This window comes from Opisthocomus hoazin, chromosome 20 (genome assembly GCF_030867145.1).
Source record: "Opisthocomus hoazin isolate bOpiHoa1 chromosome 20, bOpiHoa1.hap1, whole genome shotgun sequence".
Taxonomy (NCBI): Eukaryota; Metazoa; Chordata; class Aves; order Opisthocomiformes; family Opisthocomidae; genus Opisthocomus; species Opisthocomus hoazin.
Window position 1 is genome coordinate 11,301,779 of NC_134433.1, and position 22,250 is coordinate 11,324,028.

At 44.2% G+C, this 22,250-nt stretch overlaps 1 protein-coding gene across 7 annotated transcripts in view; it reads right to left on the minus strand.

Annotated features, from left to right (window-relative positions):
• Positions 1–22,250, minus strand: part of MYO1C (myosin IC) — a 59,112-nt gene that overhangs the window by 24,664 nt on the left and 12,198 nt on the right. For 2 of the 7 annotated variants that reach the window (XM_075439981.1, XM_009938222.2), the window contains exon 1: positions 6,821–6,916. The exons of the other annotated variants lie outside the window; for them this stretch is intronic. In XM_075439981.1, coding sequence (XP_075296096.1) covers positions 6,821–6,838 — 18 coding nt within the window. In that variant the 5' untranslated portion in view covers positions 6,839–6,916. Of the gene's footprint in view, positions 1–6,820; positions 6,917–22,250 lie in introns of those variants that run through there. 7 annotated transcript variants of the gene reach the window in all.

Genomic DNA, 22,250 nt, shown 5'->3' on the forward strand with positions numbered 1-22,250 from the left:
CCAGCTCAGGACAAGCTGACCCCAGCTGTACCCATCCAGCAATTCGTCCTACTTGCAACACAGCAAATTGCACTTGGGCCGCCTCCCCTGGGACAGGCATTTAAGGCTAAGCAGCTTTCAGTTTCCTCCACGCTCTTCTCTTCTCAGTCAACTCCAACCTCTCTCCATGAGAACAGAATAACTACCTGAAATTTTCAGTCAGTTTAAAAAAACAACAACAACAAAACTAAATGCAGCTTCTCAGCAAGAAATAAATGCGACCAGGTTACCCAGATGACGTGATGCAGTCAGATTCTCCAGAATATAAACTTCAATCCCAGTGTTGTACCCTCCCAAGCCTAAGTTCAATGCAAATATAAACGTCAGTCATAAACCACAGCTGAGCAATATGCGCTTCTGTGCCAGGATTTGCTCATTTGCTTTATTGCTTATGTCCAAATCTACCACCAACTTAAAATGTCAACATTAACTATTTGACTGCCAATAACTTAAACAGATGCAATGTAAAAGGAGGTGAAAATAAATCCTTTTTGGAAAACAGAAATAGAACGGTAATGCAGAAGGAAGAAAGTGGTGAAAAAGGACACTATTTAGAAAAAAATAATTACAGTGATGACCATACTTCCTACTGAATGAGTATGACAGTAAAGCACTGAATAAACTCAAATGTTAGTTATTTTATGTTAGCAGGCAGACATCAAATCCGGTGGCTGTAAATTAATGCTAGAAAACCCAGTCTGTGGGGTTAAATATGTTACAGTGAAGCTAATTAACCATTAAAGCAGTTTGCCTATGGACAAGACTGGCTCCCTGAGCATCTCTGCAGCGGACAGATTTATCTCTGCCAAAACGCCTCCGGCTGACGTACAGCTCACTTACAACCCCCCCTGCTCTGCGCTATGCCAGAGATCAGCCTGGACAACTCTGAAAGCCCTGTGGCAGGGAGTACGTATTCCAGATAATTAGGAGAACATAGGCTGCGAGGGCCTGATCAGACTCTTCCGTGTGAAAAATCACTTTTCCTTGAAGCTGCTAAGAGAGTACAGTGGTAGGCGAGATGTTCTGACGGGGAGAACACAGGCGAAAGGGCCGTCCCATCTGCCCTCTGCGCAGCTGCGGCCTTTGGCTTGCGCTGGCTCTAGTGCTTGTGCAATAAGCTTGACTGGAAATCTGACATGGATTAAAACTAACTCAGATTTTTTATTTTTTAATTAATTTAGGTCATTTTCCCACACTGGTTCCACACATACTCACTCGCAATGGCCAACAGATACAGCAACACAAGACTGGGACCGGCAGTGGAAAGCGTTCCAGCAGCAGGGCCAGCTTCTGCTGTTTTTAAGCACTTGTGAAGCACCCACCTAAGAGACAAGTTCGGTGCAGTCTAACGGCTCAGCACCACCAAACCGGAGCGCATCTCCCTCCTTCGGACTTTGCCTCCCTGGCACGTGCTCACAGGAGCAGCTACCTGTCTCAGCTGAACCAAGGCAACTCACTAAGCCAGTAAAACGACGACCAGGAGGAAAGCAGCTGGTAGTTTTCTGTCACCACAGCGAGCGGAATCCCGTTACCATGGGATCAAGGCAAGCGTCAGACCCAGAGCAAGGAGAAAAGGGAGCACAGGTGCCCTCCTGACAGTAACAGGCAGCTAGGTTAGCTCAGCCATGTGCAACTTCACCCTGCCTACAGGAAACAAAAGGTGGACCAGGCTAAGAATCCCAGCCTTTGTAGGATATATCATAGAACACCACACCCAGCCCAGGCTGCAAACAGGGAATTGCAAAAATCTGAGCAATCTCCATCTGATCTTGGTGCCTGTGGGCTTAGGAGCGCCCATGCCTTCTCTCAAACTGGCCTTTTATCCCTTACTAAAATCACTGTCCTGATGGTCACTCCTGCCTGAGAGTACAAGCTGACTTTTGCCACTGTGTTTCTCAAACCCAACCCGAGGTATGGTTCCAAGGGACTCATTCCCACACTATTTTAACCCACTCTTTGCTTTTAATCTCTTCTCCAGAGCCGTCAGCACAACAGTGGCTCACTGCCAGGAGAGGAAAAGCCATCACTCCTGAATGGTGGGGACCAAGCCAGTGCAATTACCAAAGCAGTACTACTTCCACATGCCTTTTTCTTCCGTATGATTAGATTTTGGGAAAGGCTTTCAGCTGGTGTAAATTGGTGCTGCTGAATGCAGCCTGCAGAGCCAGGTTTACGTTGGCTGAGGTTCCAGCCTTTCTTTGTATTCATACAACAGAGTCAACAAGACCAGAAAACACCCTTTGCAAACAGCTCCTGGGAGTACAAAAGCACTCAAGACTATACCAAAGAGTTTCCTAAACTGAACTGGTAAGTCTCTGACATGTTATTGTGAAGGTGTAAATAAATATTTTTCTTTTAAACAATGCTAAATGCTAAAGGATGATACTCTCCTCTGCTTAGGACTTGGAGATCCAATACACCTCAAAAATGAAAACCAAGACCTTTTGCTCCACACAACAAAATCCACAGTACTGGAGTCAGTCAGTCTGAGCACATCAGGGAAATTTTCTTTCATGAAGGAAAGATGGAAGGCAACTCTGCCACGAGCACAGGAGTTCAGGGACGATGTGAACTGAGCAAGAAACTTCCACCACCACTCTGCTCTGTCCATCGGCTGGTCTACGGCCATGCGACACCCGGCAGCCCAACATGTGTGTAGGAAGGAGTCTTTTACACCAACATCTCCCAGCCTTGATTCTCACAGAGGGGCACCTGAGCAGTCAGTGTTGGCGCAGCAATTCCAGACACCCAAGCGCTGCTTACAGCCGAGAGAACAGGCAGCACCTGGCAGCTCAGGCAACTCACTCCTTCCTGGAGCATCCGTGAGTGACGCGCGTGAAAGCACCCAGAGCTCTCAAAGTCCTACGGAGCAGGGATGCTTTATAATCATCTGATTTAGAAAGAAAAGTCACAGCACGTAAACAAGATTTCTTCTTCGCCATCTAAAAATGGATGTTTTAATCTTTTCCTCTGACAGTGCATTTTTACAAATTAGCCAGTATCCATTCAGCAGACCAGGAGCCTTGCACTAAAACGACCGCAGGCAGTGGGTGCCATATGGGAAGAGGGAGGCATCTTTATCTCGGTATCAAGCAAATGATGATTGATCTGTGGGTTCCAGAAATAGTTACACAGCCAGGAACGGAAGAACAGGCAAAAAGCAAATGTGAGTGGGAAGGGAAATTCAGATTAGATTCTGGAAGACAATAAGAAGTCTGAACCAAGAATGAACTTCTTGTGGGGAGGTGGCAGTTAAAACGCATTTGTCTCCTGGATAGTATGACATTCTTTGCTGTCATGCCAAAGATGCAGGAAGGAAAAAAAGTTTCCTCTGATTTCTGCTCCACTCTACAGCCTGGGAAAGGGTTTGGACACGGCATGGGCTAGACAGCAGAGCAGACAAAAATCAACTATTTTATCCAGGGCCTCAGTTCCTGAGGTGCAGAATGGGATAGCTCTTCTTTCCTTTTACATGGAGAAAGCAGTAATGAAAACAACTGAGGTGGACCTGGACCAAGGATCTTAGTCAAGCACTTGCTGCCTGCCAGCGAATCTCTGACAGACTGAAGTGCAGCCGCGTAGGATCCTTCTCCCTTTTGCCACACAAAGTTAGCTGCACATTTTGGACACAGGAAACTCTATTGGTCTACAGCTGGGTTGGAAAGAGGGTTCCCTGAGAGGCAGCTCCGCATGTCACGCAAAAATCCTCTGCAACCCACCACAAGGGGTTATCTGCGCTTTCGGAAGCCACCTGAGCTCAGACAACAACTTCTACCACCCTAATCTCAACTCTGATGACACAGACTAGTAAAGGGAACAACTTCAACTCGCTCAAAAAAGTTACCATGTCAGCAGCTGCCACTCAAGGACTGTTTGATAGCAGAATCAGTTTTTATTCTTGCTTCTTCTAGAGCAATACATTGCCAACAAAGGAGCGTCTGGAACCAGGAGCACTTGCCAATGCTCAGAACCTGGTTCTCCCTCTCTGGTACTTCCCTCCTGATCCCAAAATAATGTTGAATGGATTTAACTATAGAATACATTATTCAAAAATGATATTAAGGAGGGAATTGCCACTTCCTTGACTAACTTCTGTAAACAATTTATTTTGAAGTCTTCCATATTTTAAGTAGGGAAAAACTGGAATACATTAAAACATAAATAATCAGAAATAAAGGGTAAGCAAGCTTATGCTCCTCTCACAAAGATTTGCTATGTCCCCACTAGCAAACCGCCTAGAAGTTCAGGTTCTGCCTCCCTCACTTTCCAAGCTACAGAACCATTTAATCTCCCACCCTAAAATGCAAAGCAGAATGGGAAATGTGAGCAATGTATCACACTGTGTGCATTATTTTAAGTATCTATTAAATGCACGTAGGTCGTGGTGAGTTAGAACTGTCAAAGCAAAAATTTAATCTTTTGAAAAACAATAATGCAGGATGACGATGTTGCTGCAATTAATCAGGACTCAACATATTAATCAATGACATTTGACATTTGCAACATTTAGGATAATAAGAAACCATATCTAAGGAACTCAAATGTAAATTAGAAGTGCAAGTTATGATGGACGAGAAATCAAAGAAAGCCATGGAGATTTGCATGGAAAGCAGGTAATATAATTTGTTCAATGTTTATAACATAATAATTTTTTCTAGACTTTACTTTTTTTGGGGGGTGGGAGGCAAATTAGGAAAAAAGAGAAGCAATTGGTAGTGAAAAGAAAAAAGTATTCATAAGAACTGATTTGAAGGAGAAGAAAAATATTTAGCTCTTAGAGGGGACGCTGATATTTTAATCAAGCAGCTAAATATAAAGTAGCAGTAAGAAAAATGAACAAGGCAAACCAGAAAGGTCACCAAGGCTGCAAAAGTAAATACACTGAATTTCTATATTTAGGGATCTGACATTTTTGCTCCTGAACAGATGGCAAAAGCTGTTCCTAGTTAAAAGATGTTGCTGATCACAGGATACACAGCAGCACTACCTGTGACCACAGGCCTGTGCATCCCACAGTAGCGTCAGAAGACAAACAGGTGGCATAGAAAGCAAAAACTCGGATCACTGCCCTTCCAAGTGAGCTTTGCCATTGACTTCCCGGTCAGATCGAGCAGGTGAGAGGGGAGCAGAGGCTCAAACGCTGGCCTGCAGATAGGAATCACGGCGTGCACGTGCTCCTCCTGCCTCCCAGCTTGCTGCAATGGGGTGCTGCCCCTGTGCCCTTACTCACAGCGCTCTGATTCCCTCTAAACGCTCGTTCCCCTCTAAACGCACACGTCCTTTCGCCTCTCTCACTACCCATATCGGGGTTCTCGCACTCTTACTCTTGCAGCACTCTGCCCTTACCCACACCGTATGTTCCACCTTCTCCGCTGGATTCCACACGCCCCACACAACCATTTCAGACCTTTATGTCTTTCAAAGATAGCAAAACTTTCCTAACAGAACAAGGGCTCCAGCGCACTCCCGGGGCATGCGAAGGGCACTTCCACATCCACATGTTCTCTCCAGGAATATCAAGCAACCACCCTAGACAACACCACTGCTTATCACACTTTCATGTACCACATCTAGAAACCTTTTTCTATATCCACTGCTGTACAGAGGTCTGCTGGCTCCACCGTCCTCCATGCCAATAGAAATCCAAGCATAAGCCTCTCGAGCACGATCATCTCCACCTGCAAACGCGCTGCCGCAGGGAGGGACTAGGCAGGTCCTCCAGAAGCTCTGCGCTTCCCTTCATTACCCAGACCCTTTTGCAGACAGTGGTCAGCACTAGACTACTGGGCAAAACGTGCAAGGATCTCTAGATTGAGCAGGTATGAGATACTCCAATCCCATGCTAACTCTTCCTCAGCAGTCAGAATGCTTAAATCTACAGACATGATGTTTTCACTCCTCTTCCTAAATTTGGTCAGTTTACCAATTAAAGCCTGGAACATTATTACGCAGTCAAAAGCCCACATACACTTTTTTATAACGTTTCCTCATTCTTGACCTCAACATCATCGAGTGTCAGTGAATTCCATGGCCCAATTATGCATTGTATGAAAATAATTTTTGCATATTTTTGGCAACTTTTATCTTAACTTAATGTTCCTCTTTGCACGTGACAACACAGAAAAAGTGAGCTCATGATCTGCCTTCTCTGTGGCACTATGTATTTTTTTTTTTCCTCCTCTCTTACTCATCTCTTTTTCCAGGTACCGATCATAGCTTTTGTAATCTTTCGCCACACATTCATTCTCCTAAACTCCAGGTGGTTGTCCTGCAATGCAGTACGCAGACTCAAGCTTTGTGGTTACTGCTAAAATACGGACAAAGTTTTGCTAAAGTAAATACACCCTGGAGGAACCGAATGGCAGCGAGTCCTGAAGCAGGTATTTCCTGCTGTTCCCCAGCGTGGTAGTCACAGAGCAAGCAGCCCAGGTCCCTGGGAAGGACGCAAGTAGAGACGAGCACTGTACATTCATATCCTCATGCCCCTTCCACCCAAGCAAAAGCTCCACCCTTCCTTTCCCCTAAAGCAGAGCACGGCTTTCCCCCTCTCTTCCCACTTTCTCAACTCCCACCTTGGCTTCCTCCTCAAAACATGTATCTTCTGGGGGGTTTTTTCCTATTTCAACCCCTTCCCATCACTTTCCAATGAAATGGTCTTTCGCAAAGCAGGCTGAAGCGTTTCACTTTCCGGCTGAAACACTGAAAATTTCTCTCCCCTCTTCTCAGACTAGAAACACATCTGAAAGCTGCAAAACCACCAAAACTGTTTAATAAAACTTACTGCGCCTCTGAACTTCATTTCTGCCTCCTGCCAGCTCCCACAGCACTTGCAGAGACTTAGTTTACGCTGCTGAAAAAAGCAGGAATCTGAGGACAAGTTCTCTCTTCTGTCAGTTGCTTTTTTTTTCATGACATTTTCGGTGCAGTCAGAACTCCCTCCCCTCCCACCAGCTCTTACTGGAGCATCCTGGAGAGGGCGAGGAACTCTCCTCCCCTCCCAAAGAGGAGAGACCGATGTGCACAGATCATGAAAGGCAGTCCCAGAGAGAAGAGTTCAGCTGTCCTCTGCCTGCGGAGTCCCCGCTGCCCAGCGACAGGGAAAAATGGAAAGAAAAGTAATCACAGGCGCCGGAAAACCTGGGGCAGAGCCCAACACGCAAAACCACAGCAAACATGACACGAAGGGATATGCTCCATTACGGCAAGTTTTTGCATTGAAAACAGCAGCATCATCAAGGGGGCTCCCCGAACACAGTACCAACTCACCCCAACCACAGCAAAATCTCCTGGGCTTACAGCTACGCTTGGAGTCACTCTCTCAGCAAATTAAAGGACCACAAAGAGTCTATGGGTAAGACGTCATTTTCCTTCTCTGCCCTAGCAAGGACTTAGCATATTGGCTCAACAATATTTTATTCCAGAAATATTTTGAGACATCCACCCTCAAAACACCCAGTCTGTATGGAGGTTGCCGAGGTCCTTACCACAAAATAACCTACGCTACCAAGTGAGACCCTTCCTTGTGTTGCCCTTCATCTCCAGCCCTTGCAAACAGAAGTAGCACGTTCACCTGCCTCTGAGGCTGTAAGGGTTTGGTCTCACACAAAAAAAATAAGCGGCCATAGCTACACCAAGAGTGTGAATAACCACCCCCACCCAGAGATAAGGGCACTCTGACCAAAATCAAAATGTATATGCAGCCTTCACTAGCATTAGGTGGAAAGTGAAAGGACAAGAGGCAATGGACACAAGCTGGAATAAGGGAAATTCCAATAAGACATTAGAAATTTTTTTTTCCACCACAAGTGCTGTCAAATACTGGAACAGGGACCCCAAGAATTTGTGAAACTCCATCCTTGGAGTTATCTGAGACTCAACCAGAAAATGCCTGAGCAACCTGACCTAAACTGGCCCTGCTTGGAAGTGGGGTCAGACCAGAGATCTCCATAGGTCTCTTCCAACCTAAAATTATTCTATGATTCTATTAATTATTTTGCTCCTCCATGGTCTAAGCTATGCGTCCATCCTAAATGAATTACAGGTATAGCAAATACAGCTACAGCATATTGCCCTGGCACAGGGCCCAGCCAAGGTATACCACCCTTCAGGTATTTCAGGTCCCAAGTAGTTCACGTGAGAGCATGCAAAGCTGCTGGCTGGCAGCTGCACAGGAGGCCAGGCAGACCCCTGAAGGAGGAGAGTTCTGCCCTGAACCAGAGGACCTTGCATTTCCAAGCATCAGTGACTAAAAAATTAGTCAGCCATTTGATCTGACTTGCACATCTGACTACCGAAGATGATGGGTTCCTGTCTGCAAGTCTCCCAACACAGGTAATCACAATCTGCATAAAGCATATTGCCACCCATTTCTCCTTTACACCACCCTCTCCCAGACACCTCTCTGAGTGGTGTGTGATATGGGACTACAATTAGCCAAGAGGGTGGCAAATGGCTACAACTAGATGCACATTTATCCACAGCATACAAGGCATCACACACAGGGCAAAACACCTAGCTTGCACCCGCAGTTAGGAGGTCTCAAATTTAGTCTAAAACTACAGACTCACCAGCTGAATTTTCAGAGGTCGGTTGCTCTAAACGCACGTGGCCACATCTTCACTGAGCAAACATCAGCCTGATCCAAACAACACCTAATTTTCCACAAGAACCTTATAAAAATTAATGGGAACATAATCTTTCCTGCTGTACATCATCTTCTGAAAAGAGACTGCTGCAGACTCTCTCTTGCATCTGCTCGAACACTTCTGAAATTTAGGTATCACACTGAATGTCAGCTGTCATGACCAGTTCACTACCTAACGCCGGTGAACAGAGGTGGCAAACTGAATAAAGGCCTTTTATCATCATAAAACTTTTCTGGAGGATATTATTTTTCTTAAGTGGGGAAGGCTTTTCTCATGATCATAGGATAACAGAAGAAAGCAGAAATAAACCAATTCTCTTTCTCTAAGGGCCACAGAGCCTTTTTAGGTGTATTATTCTCAGATCAGATACGACTGCAGGACCCCAGGGAGCACGCAGCCCTGCTGAGTAAGCTCTACTCTATATAATCTGCCCAGAACCAACATTTACAAACATCTCAGTTGTTGGAATACATTTAAAGTGGTCCCTCGTGGCAGTCACCACCCAAGTTTTGCAGCACCAAAAGGCAGGTGAACACAGAGCCATGAAAGCTTTCCCAGGCTCAACTGCTGATAAGTCGTGACAGGCACTATTTGGAGTCAGCTCTGCTTAAAGAGGGTGGTTGTTTTTTGGTTTTTTTCTTATCAACACACATACTTTTCAAATTCTATTACAGAAAGGGTAAAGTCAAGCTTTAAAGTAAAAAGCTTTAAACCAAAAAGCTACTTGCTTTACTTTAAAGCTTTTTAAAGTAGAACAAGGCCGTGCACGGCCACTAACTCCGACAGGAGGCTATTTAAAACCCAAAAAATGTAGCAGACGTTGTCAGCGGCTCGATGCAGCACTCCTCTCTAATTAACTCTGACCCAAGGCACTGATCCCAGAGATCCCGCGCCTGTCACAGGAAGAAGGTGCCAGCGGTTACAAGGACCTGTGACGAAGCTTGGGTAACGCTTCTGAAGACAGCCGTGGTGCCACCAGCTCTTCTGCCCTCATTAGATTCCATTTTGAAAAATTATTCATAGTACCTCTCAATTCTTGCACAACTATTTGGCATGATTTTTATTCACTTCTTATCGGCAGCGAACCGAGGAGTCAGGTGAATTATTAACGGAGACAGCCTCAGGACACGTTTCAGAGGTGGGTTTAGCACTGGGCTATTTCAGACCCTACTGCAAAGCCCTGCTCAGTGCAGGAGCGCAGGTAAGATCAAAGGTAATCTAAGCTACATTTCCCAAACTGAGCCGCATTAGCCACTACCGAATCACAACAGCAAGCCCTGAGCCAGGAGTTTTCCAAGTATAATTAGAGCTGTGGCCTGGCAGCTTTAGTTCTGCAGAAGGTTAGCTCTCCATTATAATTTCTCAAATCGGTCTAGCTGTAGCCAAACAAACTCATGTTACAATTTTAAGTTATGTATTAGCACAGAGTTATCTTCACATTAACAGCTTCATCCTTCTCCTAGTTTACACCTCCTAACACTTCTCAGAACGCATCCCATCACTGAAAATGCTACATAAAAGGAGAATATACAAGAGCCCAATATTCAGAAGTGTGTGTGTATACATATATATATATTTCCCCCCCCCCACACACACACTTCCCTTGGCTTTTCTGTGCAGGAGAACCCTTTTATTTATTTATTCACTGGGAAGACCTTTACTCAAAACGTTTTTTTTTCTGTAGTCAAAATACTGCCCAGCTCTCACTGGCGAGGAAAACATTCCTGCGTGTGGGTTAGCCTAAATTGGGAAAGAAAAAATGTAACTGGAGAGCAGAGATAACCAACATGATTTTCATTTAAAAGTTCTTGATCCCAGACTACTAAGGTGACAAAACCAGGCTCTTCCTTTCCAGCAACAGAGCCCAGCCCTTGCCTGTGATTCCTGCTGAGGATGGCTGGCTAGCTCTGTACCATTACTACAGGCAACTACAGGCAGAGGTATGAATCAAGTTTTCCAGGCCTCACCAGTCAGAAGTGACTCATACAAATCCTGGATTAGAGCACTGGGATTGCTCTGCTCGTTGCTGATAAGCAGCTGATTCCCTGCATACAATTTCACATTCAAAGCAAGGGGACTGGAAACCTTTCCTGCCAGCCCTGCTCCGACAGGCTCACAGAGCAGTGCGTGACTTGCTGAGCTACACCCGCGAGCAGCGGCTCTACTGAAAAAAAAAAAAAAGAGTTTGGCCCCATGAAAACTGGCATCAGCAAACCAGTCCTCCCCTATGCTGTGCAGATTCCACTGCACAATATAAATCTGGAGGCAAGAGGCGCTAGCTTGGGTTTACACTATTCAGAAAAATCAATGTGGGTCACATCTACGTTATTCCAAAAGCAAAAGCTGTCAAGCTCATCTATTGATCTTTTTTTCTGGATTCTTATAATATTCATTACTTCTGCCTTGCAAAAGAACCAATGGAATAACACACATTCCATAATTGGAAAGCACTTGGCAAAGATACCATGGGAAACAAACTACCCTAAACAGGCCAGGAATCTGAGAGCCCTTCCTCTTGCAGGTCAGAGGAACGTCTTAAAACAAAAAACAGAAATTTAATTTATCACGTGTCCTGCTATCCAGAGTATACCGATCTAAAACTGATTAAAATGCCTTGCATTCCTAAGGAACCCTATAGCAGAAACTGGAGGTTCTGAAGGACATTTGACCCACTGCTTATGAAAAAAGCCCTCTTCCAGCAAAGGATGAACACCTCCAACTGCATCATAACTGGATAAATCAATGCTCTGTCAAAGAACCAACACTAAATATTGTAACAGGCTTGATAACGAGGCAGAACGTCTTCCCCATACTATTAGCTCTGCTATGACTTGTCTGTTTTCTACCCTCTTTTTGTTTGTATTAACGCATCTCCTCTTTCCCCATGCGGAGAGTAGTCAGCTATCCTCCAAACAAGTAGCCAGGAACAGAAGCCTGAACACAGGACGTTGGTCCTGGAGACACAACATTCCCTGTCAGTTATGGAACTGCATACCTATAAAGGTTATATCAAAAGCCCATTATACTCACTCAAAAGGTGTCTCAAGATGGTAAAGTTCCTTAATTTTACCGCAAACTTCATGACACCATGAGCCCTCTGTATTCTCTGATTCTGTGTGAATGTGTTTGCCTGGTTATAGACAAAAGCTTAAAAATATGTTAGGTGTGGCCAAAAGGGTTCAAAAACCAGAAGACAAAGAATATTTAAATTATTATTTTGTATTCTAATTTATGCTTTGTAATGCCTAAAACTGTCAATACTGGTTTTGTTTGTTTCAAGAACGCTTCAACAGTGAGAATACTAAACTTCTTTTCTTCCCAAGCTCAGTCTTTCACAAATAAACAAAAATATTACAAAAAAAAGGAACGTGACAAAAAATGAAGATGGAGATGCACACCTCTCCTTGGACTCCTACACTTTGTAAGAGCTACTCAGTATTTTGATACCTCTGAAGATCAATGCATTTGAGAAATGGCAGATTTAAAAAGCACATACGCAGCGCTCGTATTTAGTTATGGCTTCCGCACACACACAATAATTCTGGGTTTATGACGTTGAGTGAAAACCAGAACTGGGTTAATCTAACAAATTAAGATAAATATTCCTTCTTGTTGCTGTCTGCTGAACCAGTGAAACAGAAATGGATGACTGGCTCTGGCAGTGACCATCAGAACAAAGTCCCACTTTATAACTACCAGATGCCCCTGACACGTTTGTCTCCTGCCTGTGGCCGCTCTCGCCCTGCCCCACTTGCGCGCTGCCCCGTGTTACGGCTCTTGGTTCTGTCACAGGGCTGCACGACAGTCGCCTCTTCGTCTGATTTTATAAACACTCTACCCATTCTGAATCCAACAGCAATTGTTGAACTAGCTTCAACAGCAAAGAGTTTTAAAACAACAGTGAATTCAGTTGGATTGCTTTGTCCTTTCTTTGATACCATCATTTTAAGCAGCCCCCCTGCAGAGTCTGTGGCAAGAACAAGCCGAGCTGTTTTGACGGAGCTGTTAACACAAACAGCCTGACTCAGTTCAGCTGATGTGCATTCCTCCCAACTGACTTTCCAAACAGTCACTCCCAGTGGCAGGACCTACAGCTTCCTTTTAAGGGGAAAAAATGTTTTCACAGGAAAAATTAAGTGTTCAAAGCCTGTGCATATCTCTGTGCTTTCAGTGACCAAGCTCTCCTTTAAAAACTCATTCTTGTTGCACAGAAAACAAGAACTTCTCCCTCCTTAAGGCACAGTTGTTCCTCTTTTTTAACACAGCCATTAGCTTTCTGTTGATACCCCGCCAGACTCAGGTGAAACATCCTATCATACTACTTTTCACACAAGCCAACATGAAAAAGAGAATCAGTTTTCCAAAGCATTAGGGAACTACTAAATCTGAGAGAGAAAACCATGGCTGAGAAAGAACAGGCAGAACTTGCAGGCTGTAGACAGTGCTTTGCCACTCACATAGGTGGCTGACAGTTCCTATTCCTTCAAATTTCTTTTCCTGCATTTCTGAAAAGAGGCTTAGTGTTAGAAAGGGATTAAGACTGGAAAGCATACCATAACAAAAACTTCTTGTTCTATCGACACTAGATAAGAAAAGAGTGAACACTGGTGCTTTGCCTGCATGTTAGATGAAGGAAACAGGATTTCCCTCTGTTACTCCCCAAGCAAGATCCCAAGGAAATGTTTCTAATAATAGGAAATTACTATATAAGGCCAGAACAGCACTAAACTGTTTGCAGTCTGGAAAAGAGGAACATACAAGAGTACTGAGGAGGGACACAACTGGCAGAGCAGGGCTCTTCACACATCTGTGCTCTCCGGGAAGGCAGCGTGCAGTAACCTAAGGTTCGCCTCCGCGGGATGGACAGCATTTCAACTGTGACCCTTCTCTCCTGAGCAGAGAGGGGCCTCTGCCACAGCCCAAAAGAGAAAACTAAATGTACAAATTAGAGCTGCTATGTCCTTTTTCTATCATGCCCTTGCTTTTCTTCATGGGAGGAAAAAGACAGACCGAATAGACTTTTAAATCTACAAAACAGCACCTGCAAAGCAAGGCTGAGCACATCTCTGATGCAGAAAGGGCAGGAAGAGACACCGCCATGTCCCAAAGCAGGACGTGGCCAGCGCCAAGGCAGAAGGCAGGCTGACAGCTCCCCTACCTGCCCGTCCTGCGCAGCAAGTCCATGGAGCACAGCGCTTTGCTGCTGCGTTTTGTGAACTGGACAACTCCCTCTTACACATTTTGTTTTAAACTGTAAAGATGTTGGGCACCTGTGGAAGGAGCCGTTTAACTTACTTTTCAAAGTGTTCCCACATAATTGTAAGCAATAACGTCTTTCAGCAGCAAGCAGCCGCATATAGCTACCACAAGCCGTGTACGTCTCCGTGACACTCGTCAGTCCGAGTTCTGTCTGGAGCTGCAGTCGTAACTCCAGCGCACACTTTTTACTGTTGCTTCAGCAGACACAAAACCTGCAAGCCCAGTTAAAGACAGATTTTCCTCCTTCTCATACAAATGAAAGGGAGTTCCCACAACAATGCTCACAAAGACCTCATTTGGGTAAAGTGCTATAACTGGAACATTTCCCTGTGATCCCCAGTGAGGGGTAATCTTTCCATCTCTGCTTTGTCTTTGGCTAAGGCCAGAAGCTCTCAGCTCCCAGTGCAGAGAAGCTTGCTCAGCACACACAGTGACACAGTCCCATAGCTGCCATGGAAATGAGTACAATATAAATTCCTAGACAGGTTCATCAACCAGACTTCTGACAGCAATAGTTGTTTGTGACAAAATGTATAAATAATTTTGTATCCATAGCCCTGCTATATAGTACCCCTCTTCTGGCTACAAATGCAGCCACTGCAGGTGCACAGCTTCTAGAGGAACTTGAGACCAAAACCCAGCCAGGATTTTCAAGCTGGTAAGACCCCCTTAAGCTGAAATGGTCAGTTTGCCCCCGCAAAGTTAGGCTGAGAGTCTTAAAAAAGGCAAGCTACCCTCATGAAAGACTCATTGATGAGACAGCAAGACAGAGTATGGACAGCAGAAGCGCTCTTCTACATCAGAGCATCAGGAGCTTCACAGTCCCAATGAGAACATGGCTGAGATGTACAATTCCCTGTACAGTTCCAGAGGATTGCTCCACTGTAACCAGGCTCTCAGGTACGTTATTCACCAGTTGCTCATACCTTGCCCTTGTCCCCATACTACATGGCCAGAAAAGGGTGTGCACTCAAGGGTGTGGTAAGCTTTCCAGGGCATATAGCAATTCTGTCCCAAGAGGATGTTTCATACTTCACTTACCTTTAGGGACATCTTGATTTCTTCAGATTTTTAAACTGACCTTTAATTTTTGCCCAATTACATATTTCACATTCTTGCCTGCACAGTGAGGGGGAAAAACAAGGGCAGGCAACAGGCAGGTTTGTTTCAGAACCAGTAAATGTAAGTGGTTATGACTTTTACAGAAAAACAACTACAAGAAAGCATTTTCGATTAAATACCCTTATGCCTCCTTTCTCATGTAATAACCGCTGCATAACAATTATAAAGCACTTCAGAAAGATGGCCTGTGCTAGTATTGCTTCTGGTCAGTCATTAAGTCATTTAATTCCGTACGAAGTCTCAGCTTTAAGCCTGGACCCTAACGCTGTTGTCTCCTCTACTTATTTTTCACCCCAAGTCAAAGGATGTAGTCAGCATGTCCAGTTTCAGAAAGTCTGCTCCAGGAGAAATATTTGTCTAGCCTCTAAAAAGTGAGAAGAATTGCAGCTATGAGACTAGGAGTCTGGAAGCAGAGATCAACCATCCCTACTGATGTTACGTTGATAGGATCCCGCGTCTCCCCCATGCCACCAATGATAATCGTAAAATTCTTCCCTAAATATAGGAATTGTCTGTTCAGAACTGCTGACATCAAAACAGTTAAGCTTAAATTGCTTCGTTTTCTTTAGTGGGTTAAATCTGAAACCTAGGGAAGGCTATCTGAATGACTTTACTCTTAACTGCGTTGACATATACCATTTTACAGAAATCCAAATAACAGATTTATCTACCATATCAGACTGCTTTATAGCAAAGAACTAAACTTGACTGACTTGTCCTATGCTGTCCTTTTTTAATTGACAACTTTCATCAATGCAGTTTTGCATTAAAACAAACCACACCCAAACCCAGACCATTTGGCACTGTGAAAAACAGTTTGAAAAGGAAATGCCTCCCTCCAAAACAGCCAAATGAAATTGTTTCTTTCGGTAATGCAAAGCTTTTCCTTTTTGTCAAGTCTGAATAAAGCTATTGTTGAACTCCTAATCTGCTGTCAAAACCACAAACTTTTCTGCTATGGGGAGACTGGAGCACAGGTAATATCTGGATTATATCAGTATATTCAAGCTTCCAACATCAGAAAAATAAAGGCCAAATAGCTAAAACTTTCCTGAAAAGCACAGGAGAGAGGATCACATACAGAATATGTATTTCCTGCAATTCTGTGGTTTTTCATAAAATAGCTTGTACATGAGTGATGTCCCAACAACTACTTCTACTCACCACTCTTGTTAGTGTATTAACAAAATCCCTAGTATGGAAAGTTTATAGTAGCATAAAGGTGTATAGATCAGTATAAGCTGTGTCTCAAATTTGGGGAAATGTTCCTATGAGGAACATTTTGTATTGATACAATGGTGTCTGTCACGGGTTTGTTCCACGTAATGTCTACAGGTTCCTGAAGGAAAAAAACCCTAACACACCAATCTGCAAGTATTCTTGCGACATTTCATTCTGATGCCAGAAGCGGGTGATACCTGGGAGAAACAAGTTCTGATTTTCCTTCTGGGTGTGACTCCTTTTTAATGCAAACTGAGCAATGCTGTAAGCAAACTACAAACTACCAAGTGGAGCCAAGTTCTGCTGAGCCCAGAAAAAGGGCACATTCAATGCTTTAGACATTCAAACAAGTGGAGTAGGTTTTAATTTGATGATTTGTAAGTGTAGAGTTTACAGGCACAGTTTGTACTTCCACCACTTTTTTTCCTCTGTCCCAAAGTGACTTTATTGGCCTGAGGCAGGCAGTTATTTTGGGACACTGAAAAGTTATAAATATGTTCTAATAAAACTATTGGGAACACATATGGTACTGAACTTCTTTCAAACCCTCCTTTGTAAGGGAACAAAGAGCATGTTACATTTATTGTGATGGCATTAAGTCCCCTATGAAAAGTTTAGTTGCAACAACAGTCTGAAGTAAAATCAGATCATGAACCCAAAATAAGAATATCCACTGATCTGTAGAAATTCCAGATTACGCTACAAGAAATGCCCTAAGCAGTTTCCAAAAGCAGACGAAAGAAAAGTAGACACACAGTGCAGACTGGCTATCTGGCAGCGTGTCAGACTTGAGGCCTGGCAACCAGGAGCACGTGGGCAGATGATATTGCAGCTGGCTTATGTCTGAACTGCTTCCCTTTACCCTCTCTATTCTGTTGCTTCCAAAAAAGAGGGTAAAAGCCACCAGATGAAGGGTATTGTCTGAGGTAATCTCCTTCTGACCCATCTGACAGTACCCCAAAGATCCCACAGCGAACAAAGTCATTAATATTTTTGTGAATTTCAAACATTTTTATCCTAAAATAGATATATCCTCAGTTAACAGTAAACAGGGAATGATGAGTTGCCATCATGCCGGCACAAGTATTCCAGGATGCCTGGAAAATAGAGACATCATTGCAGAAGGACATCCCACATCTACCGGCATCAGCTTGCACTCACCAAACAGTCCAGAACACTGTTTTCCAATGTTTTAAAAATTGATACTGCTATTCAATCAAAACTACATTAAATTGAGATTTTTTTTTTTAAAGTAAAAGAAGTAATCACATTGACATTGAAAAAAATAAAAAGAAAAATCATTGGCTTGCAACTTAATAAGCAGCCTTTGAAGTGTAAGGACTATCTCACCTCCAAGACATGGTTTCAGCTCCCTGCTCACTCAGGAGAACTACACTACCCTGCTCACAGCATTTTCAAGATTTTCTGCATTATTAGGGACACAGATTTAATCAAAAACAAAGACAAAATACACACTAAAGAATAATCAAGGAGCCCATTCCTTTGTGGTTCTCAGGAATGCATGTTCCACATCTGGATAAACATGGAAACATTCATTCCCCAGCTGTGGCTAGGTCCAAATCCTTTCTTTCTCTCTCATTTACTTACAGTCCTACATTGGGTGGCTGAAAAACTGCATAAATCCTGCTGAGGCAGACAAAACAGGTAGTCGCAGGCAGGCCCAGCAAAGTTCCTACTGACCCTTTACATCTACCACATAAACAAAAACTTCTTCTGGGCTGCGATCTCCAACTCAAACAAGAGATCCTGAAGGAATTCCCACAGCTCCTGTGTAATCAGCTGGTTGTGACACGAACAGAAATACCAACTGGCCCACAGCAGTCTGTTCTCCATCGGAAGATGAGGACCGGCAGCCCTGAGAATAAGAGACAGGAAAGGGAAAGCATCCACTTGTGCTGATGCAGATAATGAGCACATCCTCCAAAAAAAAGTGAAAGGCATCCTTCTGCCTCGAGGGTACCAGTGCGCAGGTGGGAGCCCCTTCCACATAAGGCCCCATCCTGCTGGAAGTGCATGGATTTGGAAATCTCATGGAAGTTAGATGTCTTTTGATCTTTTGTTCTGAAGCTGTCTGAGCAAACCCTACTGTCCATGGCAGCTAGGATGACGACAGGAATTGTCAGGAGTCTTATCCCACTGGGAAGTAAACACTTTCTTTCCTCTGATTTGACAGCTATAGATTCTGTAGGTCCCCTTGGGGAAAGTGAGAGATCCAGGGCCACGAGGGAATCTGAGCTCTAACCTGAAAGAAGGGTCCAAGAGCCTCAAGAATAGGTATCTCCCATAGAGAATCAGTACATTATCAAAGAGTATAATGTAAGAAATACCTAAAAAAAACAGGCAGCAGCTTTAGTTCCTTTGGTTAAATTTTCTAACAGCTCTCAGATATTGCCAGGGCAGCATAATTTGCTACTTTAGCAACAACATGAGCCCAGCCTTAGCCACTCAACAACGAGAGGAGACTGCAAAAAGATGAGAGCTGGTAACAGTGCGCATGGCAAGCCCTACATTAACCCTGCTTCACTGAGGTCTGCCATGAGCTTCAGTTGTGTTGGAGTACACCTGTGGCAGGAAAGAAGGTTAGGTTCTTTTAAATCACCTAAGGAAAAAGAAAAGCATCAAAACTTGGGGAGTTTGTTTCAGGAGCTATTGTTTCTGAGGCTGAAGTAGAAAAACAGAGGGACACAGGGAAGTTCATCGCTGTAAATTATTGATCCACTGCTTTCTAGACACTGAAACTGGTAATTAAACAAACGGTAAAAAGATACTTCATCAATTATAGAGGTGTCCCTTTAAATTACACTTGCTCCAGGATGAATAAAACACAGAGGTTAAATGCTATGGGTACTTTTTCACGCCAGCTTCTTGTTCGAAATCCTCACAACACTGATTCTCTTATACCACTGCTTCAGAGCTGCATGCTCTTTGCACATATTAAGCTAGATAAGGGGAAATGAGAGTTTTTGTTTCACCAATCTTTTTCACACAATGTCCAGAAAGGACAGTCCTGTGGTCAGGAGAGAAGATTTGGAGTTGAGACCAGTGGGATCCCTTTGCTGCTCAACATGATTAGTTATCTGGCCACAAGTCAAGGCCACAGCCCCCGTGAAAAGAGCCCTCCCTCAAAAATCAGACCAAAAAAAAAAGTTTTGTCTACTAACAGTCAGTTGTGAAATTTGTGAAGTACTGAGCAGGTGTTTGATACTGGTAGGTCTTACGGTTTTTAGAAAATATACACATGTACACACCCTCCACGACCTGAAATAACACTGGCAAGTTGCTTCTGAAGCAGTATGATGATGACAAAGATACCCTTTTAATCAGGAATGATGTCACAACCATAATGACTACTCAAATTTGATTTATGATGATTTTTTATATCAGGATGTATGCCCTACTGCATCAAGCTTAAAGTTATCTCAATTTCATGTTAAATATTTTATGAATGTAAAAATATACTTGCTCTAATACTAATTTTCAAATAAAAGCAACATCCAAAGAGCTTGGCCATCTTGCAATTACTGGCACAGATGCTCTCTAGAACCATTTTTACATCTCTTGAATAGGTTTCACTCTGGAAAAGCATTTATTGAAGGCTGAGTTCATTAATTGATTGAGATAGGTCAGGGAGTATAAATATTCTAGAGTAGAAGACTGAATATGCAGCATAAGCAGACAGCTTAAAAGCATGTGCAAAAAAAACCCTAACAGGTGGACACAGCTGGCATCCTTCACTGAGCATAAGCAGCAGTGAAGTAATAACGCTAGGAGGCAAGATCAGAGGAAACAGAGGTTGCTGGTGGAGCCAGAATGATCCTACAAGTCAAACAACTTGTGCTTGACATGGTAAAGTGGGGAAGAAGTGAAGGGATACTGAGATGGGAGTTCAGTTCAGATAGGAAAGAGAGAGGCCAAGGTGATGAACCGCAGGAATATGCTGTGGAAGCTGGAGATGAATGCACTATCCGCTGATAGAAATATCCAAAGTGGGAGATGAAGGGTGGACAAAAGAAGTTTTGTGAAGGGAAGAACACCAACTCTTGATAAGGGGACAAGGGAATCCAAAGGCTGAGCTGACTCTCCCTACCGCTCCCCAAATAATGAGGCTGAAGCACAAGGAGAGCAAGCTCTCCTGTGGGCCTGATGCCAATTGCTCTATGAAGTTTTCCTTGCGTGTTCTAAGCAGAGTTACACAACGTGAGGCTTTATTCATAAGTGCCTGATGGCGTCCTGTGTATACAACAGCTCCTACCAGCAGAACAGTATTTGTGGGAAATGTTAGGAAGAGTGTCTGAGAGAGATAAAGCCTTTGAGCTGCAGACAAAGCTGCCAGCCCTTATTTCCAGCCTGTCAGAGCAAGTCCTTCTTGAAGTCAGCAGCCTGGAATGAAGAGAATCTGGCATTTGTGCATGTATGTATGGTTCAGACAGTCAGGGCGGAGCGGCTGACTTTAATCACACTTTCCACAATGGGGGGGGGGGGGGGGGGGGAGTGGGAGTGGCAACATACAGTAGAGTGATGGGCGTTATCTGCTATATATTCACAAATTCCTCCTCTTTGACTTTGTGTTTCAAGCCCGACCTCCTTTCCTGCTTTCACTGGCCCCTAGAGGAGGAGGGCAAGGGCGAGCACACAGAACTGGCATTTGAGTCCTTCGCATTCTCAGGATTCCGTGTGTCTGTGATAGGCAGCACAAAAGCAACACACACTTCTCCGGTGATCTGATGAATTCCAAGCTCGGGGAGAATTACTGGAACAGCTGATGGGTTGCAGGAGTAGCTACGTGCAGGTACTATGCTCCCCTGCAAAGCTGATCCCCGCTATCTCAAAATTCACTAATCCCAGTGCTAACCCATTACTGCCTCTGCTGCTCCAGCTCACCTGCTGGGTGATAATCTTTGTGTTTAGTATACACATTTTAAAGTTGTTTCTTTAATTGCCTTTTGCCAGAATATCTCTTTCTGGGGCAAAACCAAAAAAAACCCCAAACAATAGAGCATCTAAAAATATGGGCTTGCACTAGCAACTGCCAAGCTTTTTTACCTTGTTATAAAGCCTCTTTAACAAAAGTGCTAGTATGGTATCAAAAAGGAGTAAACCTCCAAAATAGTTTAATCCAGCTGCCCACTACTGTGTTAGCAACAATACTCTACAGAAATCCAGTTCAAACCACTTTTGGTTGCCTTCTACCCTCACAATGAGGCTACAGTCCACTAAATCACATGGAGCTTCAATTCCATCTAGAAATAGCCTCCTGAAGTTTCTCTTGCAGGATGGCGTTCCCAAATTTTGTTTACTTGGGTGCCACTACTGGTGGTGACAGCAACAGCAGCTACGAACTGCAGGAACCTGCACTATGCCCAGAAAGGGCACATGTCCAGACCCAACCTCTCGCACAAAAGCTTTTGGCAGCAAAATGAATTCCTTCTCCCTTACCCTTTCTGCCCGTGTCAATCACAACGTCATGCTCAGATGCCACAACACACTAACCTTGTCCTACTACCCCACACATGGACCTTGCTAAATAGTCCCATAGGGCCCAAAAGTCTCTTGAACCTTTAGACCTGTTGAACAGCAGTGCTAAAGCAAGCATCCCTGCGTCTTCAGCTGGGCAGGGTGTCCTCTCTCCAGGCCCCCACCGCACTGGCTGCCCCAACCTCCTTCCACAAACAGCAGCGCTCTGGGAAGCGGCAGAGATGTATCTGCTCCAGAGAGAGCAAAGCAAACCTGACAGCAGTGCCCAGCTGGACCCCCCTGACTTGGGCTATGCTCCCCGCTTTGAACCCCGGCCACTCTGTGTGCTGCTTAGGCAGGAGGCAGAACAGACACCAATTTCTCTTGACTCCGTGTCTAAGCGTGTTTATACTGGCTGGCTGTACCAGGATTTATCAGTGCCTCTCTATTCCTGACCTGATACCACGTTAATGGCAACAGCGATGCAGG